This window comes from Macrosteles quadrilineatus, unplaced genomic scaffold (assembly GCF_028750875.1).
Source record: "Macrosteles quadrilineatus isolate MER2022 unplaced genomic scaffold, UCM_ALF_1.0 Scaffold_7__1_contigs__length_78375512, whole genome shotgun sequence".
NCBI classification, from domain to species: Eukaryota; Metazoa; Arthropoda; class Insecta; order Hemiptera; family Cicadellidae; genus Macrosteles; species Macrosteles quadrilineatus.
Genome location: NW_026542600.1, coordinates 32,967,120 through 32,985,899, shown reverse-complemented (window position 1 = coordinate 32,985,899; position 18,780 = coordinate 32,967,120). Strand labels below are relative to the sequence as shown.

The 18,780-nt window shown below is 35.6% G+C and overlaps 1 protein-coding gene and 1 non-coding gene across 2 annotated transcripts in view; one reads left to right on the top strand and one right to left on the bottom strand.

Moving 5' to 3' along the window:
* Nucleotides 1–18,780, bottom strand: part of LOC128998908 (cell adhesion molecule Dscam2-like) — a 327,459-nt gene that overhangs the window by 33,602 nt on the left and 275,077 nt on the right. The window contains exons 11-15 of the mRNA XM_054425264.1: nt 13,579–13,689; nt 12,858–13,019; nt 8,285–8,563; nt 6,823–6,942; nt 987–1,160 (exon numbers count right to left, since the gene is read on the bottom strand). Of these exons, the coding sequence (XP_054281239.1) occupies nt 987–1,160; nt 6,823–6,942; nt 8,285–8,563; nt 12,858–13,019; nt 13,579–13,689 (846 nt within the window). The remainder of the gene's footprint in view (nt 1–986; nt 1,161–6,822; nt 6,943–8,284; nt 8,564–12,857; nt 13,020–13,578; nt 13,690–18,780) is intronic.
* On the top strand, nt 3,763–3,854 carry Trnai-uau (transfer RNA isoleucine (anticodon UAU)). The gene is given in 2 exon segments: nt 3,763–3,800; nt 3,819–3,854. It is a non-coding gene; the product is annotated as a tRNA-Ile (tRNA).

Genomic DNA, 18,780 nt, shown 5'->3' with positions numbered 1-18,780 from the left:
GTTGTTATCTGACAATTCTCTTTTACAAACTTTTCGCTCCCACTTCATCCAATTGTTTTATGGTGACTCAAGTGTTTTTAAATGTCCGTGCTGGTCAGTCCACAAACATTCCCTGGACTGCACCTCACTTATCAACACTTTCATTTGAGAATAACTCAACTTCACCTCTGTGAGTTTGGCTGGAGGCTTGCACGTTTGCTGTTGTTCCTCTGACAATATCGGCTAAACTGAAACATGACTCATCTGAGGCGTTTTCGCGAAAATTGGTTTGGACATGGAACAACGAGCGGTGCTTTAAGTGTCGTCGCTAATCGCCGCTTGCTGCTCAGACAACAAATTTGCATTCAACTAAATTAGACCCGATGTCAGAGCGGCACCACTCATGCCGCTCGCCGCTCGTAGGCCTACCCTGGGCCGCGCTGCAAAATGCCGCATCCTTGTAACAGATTTTTCATGATATTTCCGTTTACAGTACTTGCTCCAAAGGTGTTTAACCAATATATATTTAAGTGCTCATTCTAAAACATTGGTGCATAAACCATAAAAGATATTTAATATCTCTGATGTTGAAGTAGTATTTTTTCCTTGAACAATGCGTTTTCTTATTTTTTTTATGTACAAAAGTTTATTGTAAATATACATCAAGTGAACTTTACTATACTTCAATCTGTGAACATACGTCTATTCATTTTTTTGCAGTTTTAAAAGTATCAACTATGATGTTTCCATTATTTACGTTTTATTTTAATACATACTATTAAGATCGTACTTTTGTTTCCTTCAATATGTCGTATAACTTATAATAGTGCCTCAGCACCCTAGAGTTACGTACCTAACTTATCAGATCAAATAGTTTGATATAGACAGACCTCTTGTATTTGTTTATTTTTTACATACTACTTGTCAAATGTTTGTAATGCTTTAGTTTACATACTGAAAGGATACAGATATTTAAAAATTGAAATATTTAGTTAGCAGACACTCACTGAGGACGACGAGAGAGACAGTAGCACTGAGCCCAGCGCCGATACCGTTGGTAGCCTCGCACAGATACTGGCCCTGGTGCTCGGGGGAGGCTTGTCGGATGATGAAGGTGCCGTTGGGGAACACCTGAAGACCTCTGGCACGGGACAGCGAAAGGTCCTGGTAGTCGCGGCCTCCTGGAGAACAGCATACGTTATGTACTAATGTAATGTCATAATTATATAGTCAACAGCGCAATCCGGACAGAACCGATAGAAGGTGTCCAGAAAGATTCACTGAAAAGGGGGCGTGGCGCGTGTTGTAAGCATGTGGAAAAAAGGATAGATGAGTCTAAGGCCTAAGGTATGTGAACGACCCTGTACCATGAATCGCTTCCCAGTTTTTCAGTTTACAGAGATTTAAGCATTAACTTAAAGTTGAGATTGCGATAATTCCTAACTAGTTCAACCTTTAAGCCTTAAAGAGGGTCGAGTATTGATGGGTTTAATCATGAAACGTCTTATTTTTAAAGCTATTTGCCTTGCTTTGGGTAGGCTCGATACCTATTTCAAACCAAAATGTTATAGCAAACAAGTATTATGTGCAATGATTTTAACCTTGTCTAATTGCTAAGAATATAACGTTTTATAAACTATAGACAAACATGTAAGCCATAAATATTTTACTGTCTTCTGAATTAATATTATACAGATTTTTTGGTTGATTTCGTTGTATATAATCAGAATCATAATTATAATTAATTGTCAGAGTGTGCACCAAATCTTGAAATTTAATGCTGTCGCCCCAAATTAGCGGTCACCCGTTGGTGACATGTTTTGTCAGTTGTCATTGATCTTAACGATAAAATAGACCAACGTCCAAGGGTGTGAACAAGTTCAAAAAAACGAAATTAGGAACGGATTTTTAAGGCGGTGACACACTAGCGATCTATTCCCCAATCAAGACCCCGAACCGAGCAGTGACAAGGGAGAAGGGAGGTAAATATCAGCAACATTTCAATCCGAACATTTTCCCGAACAAGACCAAGACCAGACTAGTTCTACCGAGCGCGGCAAAAGGGAGTTTAGAGAGAGAGGCATTTAATAATAAAACAGAAATTTAATATGAAATAACATGCTACAAAATGATCATTTTAATTAATTAATATATAATTGTATAGCATCAGTTACCTAATACAAATGTTTAACATTATGGATATCATCGATTTAACGGTTTCAACCTGTAAAATTTCAACCTGTAAAGGCACATGTCTAACCTTAACCAAACAAACCACAAAATTACAACATAAATGTCCATAATATATTATGGCAAAATATTACCCAAAATTTATTTATTTAACCAATTAAAGAGTTTAATTGCCATATTACGTTAGAACTATCAACGCCAGCGCAGGCGGCCGCTCGGTGCGGCGCTCGCATACCGTGACACGCTACCGTACATCACTCCGTACATCGGACCGATCTTTTCTTTGATCTTTCGCAAAAAAAACCGCCTCTAGAGCGCTCGGCTCCCTGCTCGGCCTGATGTCTGGTTCGCCGTCTGGATCGGTGTACGGACCCGTGACACACTATCGAAACCCCCCCCCTTCGACCTTCCTTCGACCTCCCTTCTCCCTGCTCGGTTCGGGGTCTTGATCGGGGAAAAGATCGATAGTGTGTCACCGTCTTTATGATGCTACCTTGAGTTTTGTCGTTACTTCATTCAAAGATCCATTTTAAATAAATGCTGTTTTTGTACAAAACTGCATTGTGAGAGGAAATATATAAAATGTTAAGGTGTTATAAATGATTTCTCAATTTAGCCTACATAAACATCGAAACCCTATGATTGGATAGGTGGGTTATACGAAATTAAAATTGGAGGATTTGTAAATTGACAAACGTTTAGGATATTTGATAGGAAAACATTAACAAAACCTAATATTTTTACGTTTTAAACACTACTTTAACAACCTCCTTACAAATGTATTGCTAATGAATACACTTAACCACGTTGTCCAAAAAACACAATTTAACTATGGTTTGACCTCTGAACAATGCTATGAAAAGGCAAAGACTACATATACGAGGTAATTGGTTTTTGTTACTCCAATCCAATTAACTAATTAATATACGTAATGTGAGTGGAAAACAAGTCTAGAGGAGTTGATTTAGTTGATGTTGAAAACAAGTAAGTGGAGCGGGAGTTTTTAGGCTTTAGAAATCAGTAAATTTATGCAAAAACAAATAAAAAGAACAAAGTTTCAAAGCTAAAAAAGGAAATACTTAATGCAATTTGCTATAAACTATACATTTATGATGGAAAACATATTAATGGTGTGGTCTAAAAACAGAGCTCAATTAATGGCTATTGTCACCAGTTACAAAGAATGAATATTATTTGTATTAAGTTTAAATAAATAAAAACTTCGAACAGTCATAGATAAAAGGACATTATGTACAGTTTGATTTTCAAATTATTTGACATTAAATTTACATTCATTCACTAAAGACTTAAACCAAATTTTATTGTAGACCAAAAGCTAAAGCCGTGTGGATAAGCTTTGTTTTGTACAGGGAACTTCTGTGTTTAAAAAGCCTTATTTAAAAAAAAAAACCGTGTTTATTTCATTTTCACACCACAACACACATGAACCACAATCATTTATAATAAGATACAAATTATAATCTATAATTTGCGTTACTGTCAAGTAACGGAACCAGTTCCTTATAATTTTCAACCCTACGATACAAGAAAGCGTCCAAGGGTTAAATTCAAAATATCCATCCCGGCCTATAAGCCCCAGTGGCGCAATTGGTTAGCGCACGGTACTTATAAGGCAGTGTCCGTGAGCTATGCCGGGGTTGTGAGTTCGAGCCTCACCTGGGGCATAATTTTTTTTATCTCTGATTCTTAAACAATACACGAAGGGAAGTGACAATGTCGGTCAAAGTATGTAAATAGACGCTCATAAATGTTATAAAGATGAAACAAAACATTTTACCACATTTCGGATTATAGGCCTACTTATTGAACTTTCAATGAGCCCTTGGATTTCAAGTTTGCATAATTATATCAAATACAACTGAAATCTAATAAAACATACTTCAAAGTTGTAAAATTAACAGTTTTTATGTGAATTTTTAAATTTCACTTATAGAGCGTGCTTTTAACATCAATATATTTCTTCATTAATATCCTGTATATTCCCGTAATAGAATACTATCCCCCACAAATTAAACCTTAATTCAACATAAATTATTAAAATTATAATTAACTAATTACCTATTTTAAATTTGTTAAATTAATTTTTATACACTAGTAAAAATTTAAGATATTTTAACTCATGAATATGTCTTTGAATCCTTTTTAATGGATTAAAATCTTTAATAGGCTAAGGATCTTTCTTTCGTAATGGAAAAAAAGAAAGTGACCTTAATTTTAACTTACATAAAATTACCTTTCTCCGTGATTCTTATTAAATAACTGAAAAAAAAAAACTAATACCACACACATTTAAAACACCAGTTACATTGCACTCGAATGTACAGCGTGGAAGCCGTACAGTTTTTTATGCATTAAAAATATCAATATGATGAAACATGGTAACCCAAATCAATAGTTTCTTCTATTTTCCATACATCACTTGATTTGTTTCGCTCTCTTGAGTAACTTAAGGGTTAAAATTTAGAGATACTGTGTCAATTAACTTACACTTGCACTTACACTTACACCATACTTATACTTGCTATGCTGATATTGAAATAACAACAATTCATTTACATTTCAGTTATAGAGCAATTGGAAAAATTAACTTTTGGGAAATGTGCCTCGTGAAATTACCTATTAATCATTCAAAGGTATACTATTATATATAATAAAAGTGTCTTATTATTGAATCTTAGGTAATCCGAGTTACCGCTAAAGACATAATTGACGCATTACTACTGAAAATAGTTTTTATTCAGTCTTAATTATTAACATGACATAGTAATTTTTATCAATGTTAGTCTTCACCAATTTATAAATAATTTTTCACAACAACTTTGGTTATAAAATGACCATTTAGTGAGTAAATAGGTAATATAATGCGCAATTTCAAGAGGGTAAAGTGGGTGCTCTTTCTACAGGGTCTGTGAATTATTAACTGTTCCAGCTGGTTTACAGGATGTTGTTTTAAAGTTTGTGTGGACATTTTCCTCTACGCTACGACATCGTAAGAGCAATCTGTGTCCACCATAAACTCTACCCGTTTTCCTCTTCATAAGTTCGCGGATTTGATAAATGGTTGATATAAAGTTAATTATGGATAGATACAATAATTGTATTTTGTCAATACATAAAATATTTATTTCTTCTAAGTATTTATTTTTGTGCGTTTATATACGCCATTGGCATATTTTAGGTTTTGTTTTTTTAGAGAGGGATTCCAAACCCTGGTTATGATACTATCTTGTTGCGACATATTTAGGAATAAATTATGGTCCAAACTGGTCCAACTCCCAAAAGTAAGTTAGTCACAAAGGAATCCACAACCTTTAAAAAGTAAAGTTAATCCTGGCAACATCAAGTTGTATGACTGTAAAGAGCTATTTCAAACTCTGAATCAAATAAAACAAAAATTCAAATTGTGTACACTTGTAAAATGTATTGTAGCAAATGTTCGGGGGTGTAAATAAAAAACTCCTTCTCTCTTTGAATACCTCTTTCTAGACTGTGTGTAGTAGTTGCGTAGGAAGAAATGAAGGCAACTGGAGCAACCGTAGAGTTGAATCTTAAACTATTGGATACGAAGGCAGTCATCCTATATTAAGTATATGGACAAGCTGTGGCAATCTTTTCATAAAAAGAGAAAATACCCCCACCCCCAATGCAGCGAACCTGCAGACTAAGCGAATGTCCAATTGCCGAGTTGGATTTTCCCTAAAAATACTAAATATTTCCTGAAAATTGTCAGACTTATTTTGTATTTCAATAGATTTAAGGGTTTTGGGTGCTTAGGTTTGCTGCTACGTGGAAGGAAATAAAGTGTGGCTTTATTAGAAATGGTAATAGCTTTGAATGAAATAAATAAATTAGCCAAATATGATCAAAATATATCCATAAACAAGCAAACTACAACAGTTTACTTTATTATCTTCATAAGTATAACATGGTGATTTGAAATTCCCGGGTCTACGTCTTACCATGAGACCTACGATAATAGTTTATCACTTAAAAGGAAAATTCCATAAAAAACTCAAAGTTAAACTAGCCAAAGCTTAAAATTCCTTCGCCCCTTAGTTTTCTTACCGTGAAGCTACATAAAAGATGCACTTCAATGTTGTCACAGTTTTCCGTGCTTAGATTAGACATTTTGTTTTCCACGGGAAGACAACGAAGATCAATCATATAAAAGAGTATTGTTTATATTTTAAGTTAATATTTGTTGAGGACACACGGTCAAAACCTTGGTCTACACCGGAGTTTGCGATGAAATGTCAAAAATACTTCAACAGCTGATATAAAAGTCACATTTTGTCACAAATTCCGGTATAACAATGGCTTAAGGGCAATTTCAACGCCAATCTTTGGATTCTTAGTTGTGGGTTGCAAAGTTGCCAGAATGGATTAAATATACATATTCAATAACATTTCTGCATATATGCGGCGTGAAATGTTCAAGACGATTTGACTTTTGCACAGTTGACATATCTGGTATTTCTTGATTCTACTTGATATGTTACTGTGCAGAATCCAAGTCCCCCTGAAGATGTGACTCTACAGCGAGACCAAACACCAAAACGTTAGTGGATACAGAAGTTTCATTGACGCATTCCTGGCTTGAAGACCGTGGGAGCCTTGGACAGATCTACGTACCTATAACTTTTCTCCAGATTAGGGTAGGAGCCGGGAACCCCTCAGCTTGACAGTCGAATGTGACGAAACTCTCCCTCGTTACGTTCCTGTCTCTGGGCTCGGTCACCCATCTCGGAGGCACTGAAATACAACAAACATGCTCTATGAGCCATAGAGGAACGACGTATGATTAATAATAATAGCTAAGGCTACTTAACATAGAAATGTGTATAGCATTGGTGATGCATTACACAAAGTTAAAGATTGGATTAAAATATTCTGTTTTGAACGAATAGTAACAAATTATAGTTTTCAGGGTCAACGCAATACATTTTGCTAGCTTAATGTTATCAATGAAAAAATGTTTGGCAAATAGAAACGATCAGTAAGTCAATGCTGGAATATCTGTTTAAATTGTAACTAAAATCATAAAAGTATCTGTCAAAAATTATCTAGAGATTTACATACTTTGGTATTTAGTTAATTGTGATATAATAATTAATCATGATGATTTTACGTCTGTAAGTACAGACTTTTATATGATATAAAATGATTAAATTTCAAATATTGATCGATTTTTGTACCACGTATTGACAGTTAATCGTATAACGTTACTGGCAAAACAGTTCAATAATAATTTAAAATTATTATTAAAACATAAATTAAATTTAAGCACATAAAATTCTGAACATGCTCGAATAGCATCATGAAAACGTCAGTGTAAAACATATGGTTGTCATAGAAAACCTAAAAACAATCTGAATTAACAATTGCCATTAGATCTATACATCAAACGACTAGTCACAGAACATTGAAATTGCTGGAGTGTAGTATAATACAAATGTGTTTTATCAGTGCAGTGTGCAAGCGCAAGCGTGCAGTGGGCTTGCGAAAGTGCAGTGCAAGTGCGGAGCAAACCTTGGTGTCTCCTCCGACAAAACACATTACATCCAACCGTGTCGTTCCTGTAAACAATCGGATATAGTACAGTTTGTGGAGGAAGATCGCTATTATTGCATAGCGTTTGCTCGATTGCAGAGTGACAAGGAGTGGCAGTGAGTGACAGTGAGTGAGTGTGCAAGAAAGAGCTTCTGCGGTGCGGTGCTGTGCTGTGGATGTCCACTGTGGCAGATACGTTACCGCTGACGACCAGAGGGGCGGTCACTTTACTGGACTTGGCGTCGTTGGCCGCGATACAGGAGTAGTTGCCGGAGTGTTCTCTGCCTACATGAGAGATGGCGAGAGTGCTGGAGTACGCGTCTTGGGTTATCTGGATGCCTAGAGCGGCTGATATCTCCGACTCGTCCTTCAGCCACTTTAGTTTCAACGGAGGATCGCCGGCTTGGATGACGCACTGGACCTGGGTGCGAACTCCCTCAATAAGCTCGCCGAACGAGAACGGTCCTATCCTAGGAGGAACTGAAACAGACAGAGTGGTGGTGAGGTAGAGCGAGGGTATGATGGGAAGGGTGGCGGAGGTTACCGTTGACTAGGAGGTTGGACGAGTGCGTGTCCGTAGCGGCCTGATTGGTGGCGACACAGGTGTAGCTACCAGCGTGTCTAGGTGCTAGAGACTCTATGCTGAGAGAGCTGGTGTACTGGCCGTATTGCTGGACACTGACGTCCTGGTCTAGAGCGCCACCGTCCTTCCTCCACTGGATGTCCAGGGGCAGATCGCCCTTGGTGATGAAACACTGCACTCCCACACGGTCGCCGACGTGCAGATCCGTCAGGAAGGAGAACGGGGTGATTCGTGGAGGCACTGTAACACATCTTGTCTAACATTACCCCCACAACACCTAGATCTAAGTCTACCAATAGCGTCATTACATGCATTCACGATACCAAATTTTGATTCAAAATCATAGCTATTCGTGTAAGATATAAGCCTAGCTTTACGTTTACACTGGGGACTAAGGTATATAGTAGCGTATTATGACAACTGATTAATTATGCATGAAGAAAATATATTTTAAATCAACAAAACAAAGCGGAAAATCTGCAAACGTTGTTGTTAAGATTCTAAGTGTTGTATATCTTGTATAGACCGACAGTAAATTACCGATGATTGAATTTCTTAACCGATTTATCAGATATGTCACACCAGGCAAACATCATGGGGCCTCTAGAATGTCTAGAAAAGCGAGGCTATCAAAGGCTTAGTAACTATATGAAAAATTAATAAAAGCGTTGACTGTAAATCCTAAATGTGTGTGTAGGCATGACAATTTTAATTAAACCATAGGAATTGGGTAGGTAACAATGCTCGGTTGCGGTCATAATATAATCGCATCGTTGGGGTCCGATGCAGTAGCAGTGGAACTGGAAGTATGGTGAGAGGACAGAGAAAAGGGACGGTGTGGTGTACGTGTAGTAGGTACGTGGGACGGTGTGGTGTACGTGTAGTAGGTACGTGGGACGGTGTGGTGTACGTGTAGTAGGTACGTGGGACGGTGTGGTGTACGTGTAGTAGGTACGTGCGCTGTAGCGATCCGGCAGCACGGTGTACTCTGTCAATGAATACAAACCACTATGTATTCATTGACTCTGTCTAGTGTCTGTATGTACTGCGAGTGCGTCTGCGTCTGGTCTGCGTGCCCGTGCCGGGAGTGCGCTGCGAGGGTTGAGGGCGAGGAGTGGAGGGGTGGGCGGGCATTTGCTGCCAGCACTCTCTGGCAGCGAAAGAATAAAACAATTGACGCACGCGCTGTCTTTCGGAGGTCCAGACCAACTAACTGAACCCACGGACCTGGCTCAGCTCCGACCACCACAATGGGCCCGTTTGTATGCGTTGTCGTTTAAGGATTTATTTACAGTCAACGATAGAAGTCAACTAAAAAGAAAACGATTTCCCCTGACATCTAATTTCTTCTGCATGGTGTTAAACAATGAACTGAATATATTTACTTTCAATGATTTATAACGCCATTTAAATGTTATAGACAATAGGCCAACTAAAATTAAATTAAAACTTAAATCGAATGGTTTAGTCTAAGATCCTACAATTACTTAATTTGAGTATCGTTCGTTTAAAGTATACAAGTTCAGTATTGAACATTTTTAGCCACTGGAGGGCGTTTGTACATATTAAAGATTAATAGTACCTGCAGTACTACCTTCCTGGAAAGTTCCTGTTTTCCGTTAACTTCTTCATTGTTGTAACATCCAGAATAGGTGAATTACAAGTAATCAAGGTTAAGTACCGTATATTCAGTTCAGACAATTCCTGATTTATAATAAATTTGACTGTGTATACATTCCGCGATGGATTAAACAATCATCAGATCTACAGAAACATAAAATATCCTCTTCACAGACTCGCACTATTGAAAATAAACACATACATAAAAACGTTTAAACATTAAATTTTGAAAACTTTTTAATTTAGGTTGTAGTGATGGAGTTTATCGCTGACCAGCTCTACACCTAAACTTACTAGTGTGCAAATACTTAATTTTACATTTAAACGGGTTTTACGTTGGCCTATGTGTGTTTATCCAAAAGTGACGAATCTCCGAAAGGGGTGTTTCATGTTTGTGTAGATCTGATGATTGTTTAATCCATCCCTAAATGTATACTTAGTCAAATGTATTAGAAACAATGAATTACCTGAACTGAATAAACCTGTACGTAACCTTGATTACTTATATTTCCGTTAGCGATACGTGATCATTGGTTTTGATCCCAAAGGTTAATTTTTAAGGTGAATACTAATTTATATTTATAAAATCCACCTAATCCCCCTTCCACAACCCTAAAGTTGTGAAAAGCCGTCATAAACACATACACGGAAAAAGTTTCCGTGTCTGTGTATTCATGCTCGTGTATCTGTTTATGGCAGATCTTTCCGACCTCAATGATGAAGAAAGTAAACAAATTTGTATTAGAATTGAAATGAACTATTAGGTTTAAAAACTGTCATTTAATAACGAATGAAGACAGGAACACTTGACAAAACTACGGGTATTTGTAACATTTCATTCCGAATTGGTTAGATTATCACACTGTGATAGAGTTAGGCAAGAAGGTTGGACTGATTTCTGATATCTTAGCTCGTAAAATTTTCTCTCCAATGACGTCCTTAATCTGGCGAATAATCTTCCAAATTAGAAAATAATGTTAAAGGGGATTTTCCTGAAGAGAGGTAAGTTATTGTAGCCTATTAGTTCAGTTCAAGTAGTTTTTAAACCCCAATTTTAGACCTAAAACTGTATTCCTTACAATTGTTTCTTATTACATGTGTTAACAATGTAAGTTATAAAACAAGTTATAATATAAGTTATTAGTTTATGATTAGAAAACATAGACCTTTTGTTAGTATAGATGTGTTGAAATCCATTTATTTTGCTCACATTCAAAGTCATTTGTCTTATAGTATTGTTGTGTGGGGCCATTCTGGTAGTATTAAAAAGCTGCAACTGTTGCAAAAGAAAGCTGTTAGAGCAATATTCAATGTTGACAGTGAAACACATTGTAAGCCATTATTCAAGAAACTTGGAATTTTATCTGTCACTTCTCTGTAAATTTTAGATTGTTTACTGTATATTAAAAATAATATTAGAGAGTTCCCTACAAATGATTCAGTTCATAACCATTTTACCAGACAAAACACTTTTCTCCGTCCAAACCAATGCAACTTTATGACCACAATCAATAACTTTAGTGAATTTGGCAAAAGATTGTATAGTATGTTACCTGCTCACATTAAATGTCTTGAAATACAACAATTTAAATTTACTATCAGAAAGATTTTGTGTGATTTATGTGTGTATAAGGTCAAAGAATTTGTAGAACATACTAAGTAGGTTAATGGATATACTGTGATGAAATTGTATGACGTTGCTATACATGTATTTATAAAGTTGATGGCAATAAATGGATTTGATTTGATTTGATTTTAAACATCATACATTATGAATGAGGGACGGTGGATTAGTATAAACATGTTTTGTATTAATCGTATTCTGGTGATATAAAATATGCTAATCCATACTATCCCACTATTATCAGTATCCACTTACAAGTACAACATAAACTATAAAACCAGTTTTACTGTAATATAAATAAATGAAGTCAGTAAATACAAAATTAACGCGGATAAGGATTTCAGCAAGAATGTTTCGGGACATAAACACAAAGAAGCCTGTACGACACATGCAAGCGTTGGTTGAGTAGAGAGGTTTTTGCCTCATATTACTAAGCGGTCGCCCCTCCTCGTTTACTTAATGCTGGTTTTTCTTTATCACCGACCTTTTACATTAAACTACTAATTTCAACTCATGTTATCATGATTCCCCCCAAACCCCTTTGTCCCTTTTAAAATATTTTGTATCTCCTTAATTTTTATCACTGCATGTTCACGTTTTTAACCCAATCTTGTTAATCCGTACCTGGGGTTTTATGATTAAGGTTTATGATTCTCACATTTACCTTTTACTAAAGTGATATTTCAAAAATTAAATTCCTGATATAATATTTTATTATATTGTGATCGATTTTATCTCAGGACTATTGCAGTTAACTACCAAACCATCACCAGAGGTGTTTTAAGTTAATCGAGTTGTCGTGTTAATCTTTTGAAATTTTAGTATATACATCAATCTCTAGAAACCTGAATACTAAAAGATTAGTATCCTTACCATTTTTATTTCAAACAGGTTTGTAGAGAGTGATTTCTTCTCTTAGGTTTAAGCCCAGTATAATAAAAAATCTATTTAAAATCGTTACTGTTTGGTTGGACGATAAAATGAATTTAAAGTGCACAGTGATTCTGGATCTACGGTTTACCATGATGTATACTATGTTCAACAATTAAATCAGCTAAATGTTGTTAAAGCACTTACGAAAGGTATCACTTTGAAACTAAAAATCTAGAAAACTGATTAGCTCACAATAGCTTCCTTTACTGACAGATCTGTGCAGATAGAAACGAAGTCATTCTCTTTCGAAAATCTCGCAGTAGGGTTAGAACACTTCTAGAATTGAGTCTCGGAATTTTGCTTTCTAGAATGTCTTTTGAAATACTAATGAGCTAGACAAAGACAAGATTGTTCTACCAATGACAGAGAGGTGGAGTTGTTGTGATGATGTTCGGCCTTGCTTGTTCTCCGCCGTACACCGGTATTCCCCGCTGTCCGGGTCCCTCTGCACGTTGTCCAGCAGGAGGGTGCCATTGGGGAACACTCTTTGACGACGGTTCAACGGCAGTCTTCTACCCTCTGGAGAGAAATTAAAATTTCAAAATAAACTACACTGCTCCTTAAATTTGTACTGTATACAGAACTAGTTTACATATACTATTTATTTGTGCATCTTATTTATTGTGAGTCGTAACTTTCTTGGGATGAATTACTGGAACGCATCCGAATCTTTGGCTACTATTTTTGTAAATTCAATGACGCAGCCTTCTCTCAAATATCAAGATTAGACATACTATTTTGGCCATGGAAGCTTACCTTTCTATATTGTTTATGTCGTCAATTAAATTGTTTTTGGGGGGGGATGGGTAGTTTTCGTAATACAGATTATTGATATTAGAACTGAAATATTAGATGAGTTAACCTACAGCCATAAACGTAGGACTCGAAATAAGAATAGACATATAAAAAAACTGTTTCATAACAATATTTTGGAAACATGCTGGATTTAACATCGTACTTTTCAGTTAATTATAATGGTTAGGTCTCATGAATGTGATTTATCGATTGAATACTTATCTAGATAATGTCTTCAATGAAATAACCTTAAGTATAACCACCTTTAAGTTCTATCCTTTACCTTTTTCCCAGGTTATGGAGTCAATGGGGTATCCTGCGACGGGACAGGCAATAAGAAGCGGTTCCCCTGCCACAGCTGAGATATTTGGCATAGGTCTCACATAGGGAGGTCCTGAAATGATCAATTAGAACCAGTCTTAATTTCATCACAAAAATAACATGATGCAAAGGAAGGTTATAAGATACACTTAAAGTGGTAATTAACTCTTTGAAACAAGGTACTGAACATGGAAATATTTGTTATAATAATCATTGTTATCGCGTGGCTTCTTGTAAATCGTTCTCTAGTGCATAGAACAAACCTTTCACCTGAAAAACACATCCTGAGAGACATGTATAGACCTGTAACTTAATGTGGAGTCAAAACCGAAAGGTCGTGGCATAGCAATAAAAACAATGCTATTACATCATGGGTGAATGGTGAGATTTGAGCCAGGGCCTGCAGGAACAAAGTCCCGCTCTCTTACCATCAGAACGGCCGCACTCCAACTGAACAATGGTGTATGATTAATATGAATATGTGTACATTTGGACATTTATTTAGCTAAATGATCTTGCAGGATAGTTATTTCATTTATAAAACAATAATTTGATTTTGATTTGCAAGTATTATTTTTACATAATTATATCTTTAGGGCTACAAAGTATAGGGTACTGTCTCATTAGAGTGCATACATAAAATGCAAACTATGTTATCAAAAGGCACATTATAAAATATGTACATACAGTACACTTATCAACTTCAAACTCCTTATTGAAGTGGTTTTAGTATATTTAAAGCTATAAACATTTCTAGAAAAAAAACTCATTCCAACTACTGTTACAACAAATGAATGATGAGCGCAGTGTTTGTTCTTTGTTTTCGGCGACACCCCAGTAGTAAAACATCACATGAATGTCTCTTACGACGACATGTCTACTACCCCCCTCTACCCTTCATTGGGGGGGACTAATTGTGACACTTTACCCCCTCAGGGTTTAATCACAATCGTAAGACACATGATTGATACTGGACTTTTACAAGCAGTAATCAAACACAAATGACCTTCACATGATGTCATCAAAATGAGATACCAGCCATTCACAGAATGCATTGGTGTCAAAATTTGACTTCTCCTTTAGTTTATGGTTTTGAGATATTTTATGTAACTTTTAAGATTTTATTATTTGCCTTTTATCTGGTTTGGTAAAAAATTGCGTATTCAAACAGAAATTAATGATTGGATCGGCGGACTTGGTGGCTTAACTACGTCCATTTTTATTAATAACTGGCCACTGCTTTAAAACGGGAATGGGATATCTACTTGTTTATTCAGGTCAAGGTGACATAAAAATGGGAGGGGTTGGGGGGGGGGGTAAAAATGGGTGAAGTAAAGAACGAGGGTTTGGCGATGCTGTGTAAGTAGGCTGAAAACTTAACTTAAAAGGTAACTTGATAGCTTGTACTGCCCTGTAGAAGCTGTGGCTTTAAGTAGGTCAGTGTGTTTGTTAAGGATGGCATTTAGTAAGATGAGGTGACAGGAGCCTAAGGTATAATCAAACGTATTGAGTACATAACCTTATGTCCAAATAAGGTTATTTTAATTTTCTCTAGATCGTGTGTTTATAGTTTCTTCTTATACTTAAGAGTTTTTTAATCAGTTAACAGAATATAATAGAATAGAATAGAATAGAATAGAATAGAAACGTGTTTTATTTGAAGCGGTTTTCAGTACAAAAATACACTGCTTTTCAAAACAACTCAAGTCAGGTACACAGTCTTCAATACAATAATAAAAGAGAACAAAAAATTTAATTATATTTCCATAAACAAGTCATATTTATGTCCTATTTAATTGATATTAGATTAAACGAGTAACATTAGATTTAAAGGTTTGCTGCTACGGGAAAGGGAAAAGGGATTTTTTACTTTCATGGTAATTAGTATTTTATGAATAAATAAATTTGCCAAACGAAATCGAAACATATCCATAACAAGCAAACTACAACGGTTTTGTTATATTCTCTGTAAAATTAACATGGGAATTTTAAATCTACACTTTTTTTTCTCCGTAACCATTAATTGTACAACAATGCTTCGATGTAAAGAGTGTCCGTTTTAAGCTCCAAACGATGGCTGTGATAAAAAATAGGCATTTCCATTTTTGAAAAATTAAAATAAAAAAAACAATGTATATACAATTTTAAAACCCCGTAGCACCTGGTATCCGATACCCCATCTTACTGGTTAGCGAATCAATCACGTTTATACAACTCTACACATTCATGCCAATTTTTATTAAAATCAGACCAAAATTGCTCGAGTTATCATGTTTACACGCACATATATGTTTCGTGTGACCGACAGCAATAGCTTCTTTAATATAGGTAGGAAAATTCACAAAAAATACAAAATTATATTACGAAAGAAGAATCAAAAAGATGCGTAAAAGATAATATAGCTTAACATATTAAAATGGTCCTTGTTAGGAAATAAACTGTATAAAGACTTTCGTTTGAATTTAAAATAGTTTTCGGTATTAGTTTAATATATGTTTAAATAAATTGTAAATAAATAAACTGTAGCGTTTACAACATCCAATGAAGCCCAAAATCTCCTTAAACCTAGAGCCCAACAAAATGATAAAAACCTGAGCAAAAAGTCAGGAGTTTTTAAAATAACATGCAATGACTGTAATAAATTCTATATTGGACAGACTGGCAGACCATTTATCAAGAGATTTAAAGAACACCTTCCCAAAAATAGTATAACACAACAATCCAATTTTGCCGAGCACCTAGTCAACAGCAATCACAGTTATTCCAGCTTGCTGACGTCACTATGACGTAGTAACCTGAGTGGCCAAAAGTTTGTTCGCGGCCGGAATTTTACCCCCGCGGATTTGGAAGTCTAATGAAAATAGTCAGAGCGTGATAATTAGATTAGCGATAAAAACCGGAATTTTACCCCCTGTCCATATAACTAGCGTTTATACAACTGAAGATGTACGGGCCGGATTTTTACCCCCGGAATTTTACCCCCGGATTTTTACCCCCCGGAATTTTACCCCCTGGCCGATTTTAAAAATTGAATGATTGATTTTCTTATTTCTGTTTTTAATAATTGTAAACATTTAATTATTTAGTAGCCTATCTTTATTTATTTATTTTGTAACCTCAACTAAGTAAACAGAATTCGCTGTTTTATTTTGATCATATTAACCAACAGTTGGCTACAAAGATCGAATCCCGATACTTGAATCTCAAAATTAAAATTAAAAACCTGTTCGATTAGTTAATGTTGCAAATAAATTAAGATAGGCTACTTAATAATAAAATGTTAACTATTAATTTAAAACTGAATGAAGATGATTAATCATTCTCACTAATTTATATATCTGGCCAGGGGGTAAAATTCCAGGAGTAAAAATCCGGGGGTAAAAATCCGGGGGGTAAAAATCCAGGGGTAAAAATCCGGGGGGTAAAATTCCGGGGGTAAAATTCCGGGGGTTAAAATCCGGGCAGTACATTCTAGGTTTTTATAATATGATGTGTTCTGATTAAATTCACAACCGTGAAAATATATGTTTAATTCCGCGTTTAATCCATCGAGGTGATGTCGCGAAACTCAAAAGTTCGTGGCCGGAATTTTACCCCCTGGTTTGTGACGACACGTTTGCCCAGGGGGTAAAATTCCAGGGGGATAAAAATCCGCTACGCCGAATGAAAATTTAAAACCTTTACACGTTTGTAGAAAAAGTCGAGTAATGACACCACTAGAGCAATATGTAATTTATAAAGCCTCAAACCCCCCCCCCACAACCTTCTGAATGATAAAAGTACACTAAAATCCAACATATAATTCGAAGCATTGCTTAAGTTGAATGAAACGCCACCTGTAGCTACAAAGGACAGAGACAGGACAAAGGTCAACTCTGCAAGTAACGTCTGACTCCAGTCGAGACTCGACACACGACCGACGCGCGTCTATATGTCCGCAGTAAAAATAAAAGTAGGCCTACCACGTAAGTTATTGTGTGTTTTCATCATGTGTATAAGTATAAAAATTCGTGTATGTGTTTTCAAAACTTTAGGACGCACCTAATGGGGAAGCTCAAGATCTTGTATTAAGGACTGATGATGGCGATTTAACTTTGCCGAAATGCATATACATTAGGATACTTAAGGATCGACCGCGGACACAGGCAATTTAACCTTTTATTAAATAAATTCTTGAAGAATAATTTAAAGTATGTTTTGAATTGAAATACAATCAACATGGTCATCTGCAACTGACAACTGAAAATATAACTGTTAAAACGGACTTTAACTGTGCGTTGTATCTGTTGTACAATACAACTTATTCTGCAACTATTCAGATTGTGTACAATTGATGTAATGCAAAAAGTAGCTCAATAAATTTCAACAATACTAATCGTACTGTAGTAAATTCTAAATTAAATTGTATTATTTATATTTAGCCAGATATTCCGTGTGCTATGAAAAGCTATTTTACAACTGTGCCAACAATGCTAACAATAGACTAAGAGCCTTATATGACGATATATTTCCAAACAAGCAACAAGAAACTTTACTTTTAACGCTACATTTACTACATTGGCAATTTACATTGTAGTACGACTAGAGTTGTGATAAACTTTTCCTTCATATAGATTGATATTACCACGTCCGGTACTCGCGGATACAGGTTACTTTCAGTGATTACTTTGTAACATGCGTTACTACTTGTGCTCTATACATTACTTGGAAATAACCTACACACGATATACCTCCGTCCCTACCTAGCTCAAGTAATTACGGAATAGAATTTCAGTAACTTAATTTGGTAAATATTAAAAGTACGCACAATTTATATTTCAATAGCAAGAAAAAGGCCACCCGACCTAAAATTCGCTTAACCATATAATGTATTGTTCGGGTCTATGTCGATTGTAGTTCTTTATAGTAAACTCTATTCGGTTCAAACGTATTTAATCATTTCTTTAAATATTCGTGAACTGGTTCAGTTGGTAATTTTATTGAAGCGACGGTTTCTGTGAATATTGCAATGCTACTTAAGTTTCTTACAATTATTTTGAACCTTTTTATTTTCTTATCCGTCATTATTTATTATATTTACTAAAAGCATCACTTTTTTCAGTAAACTACTGTTAACCAGTTCTTACTCTTGCAGTTCCGTTACATCACTTATATTTATTCATTG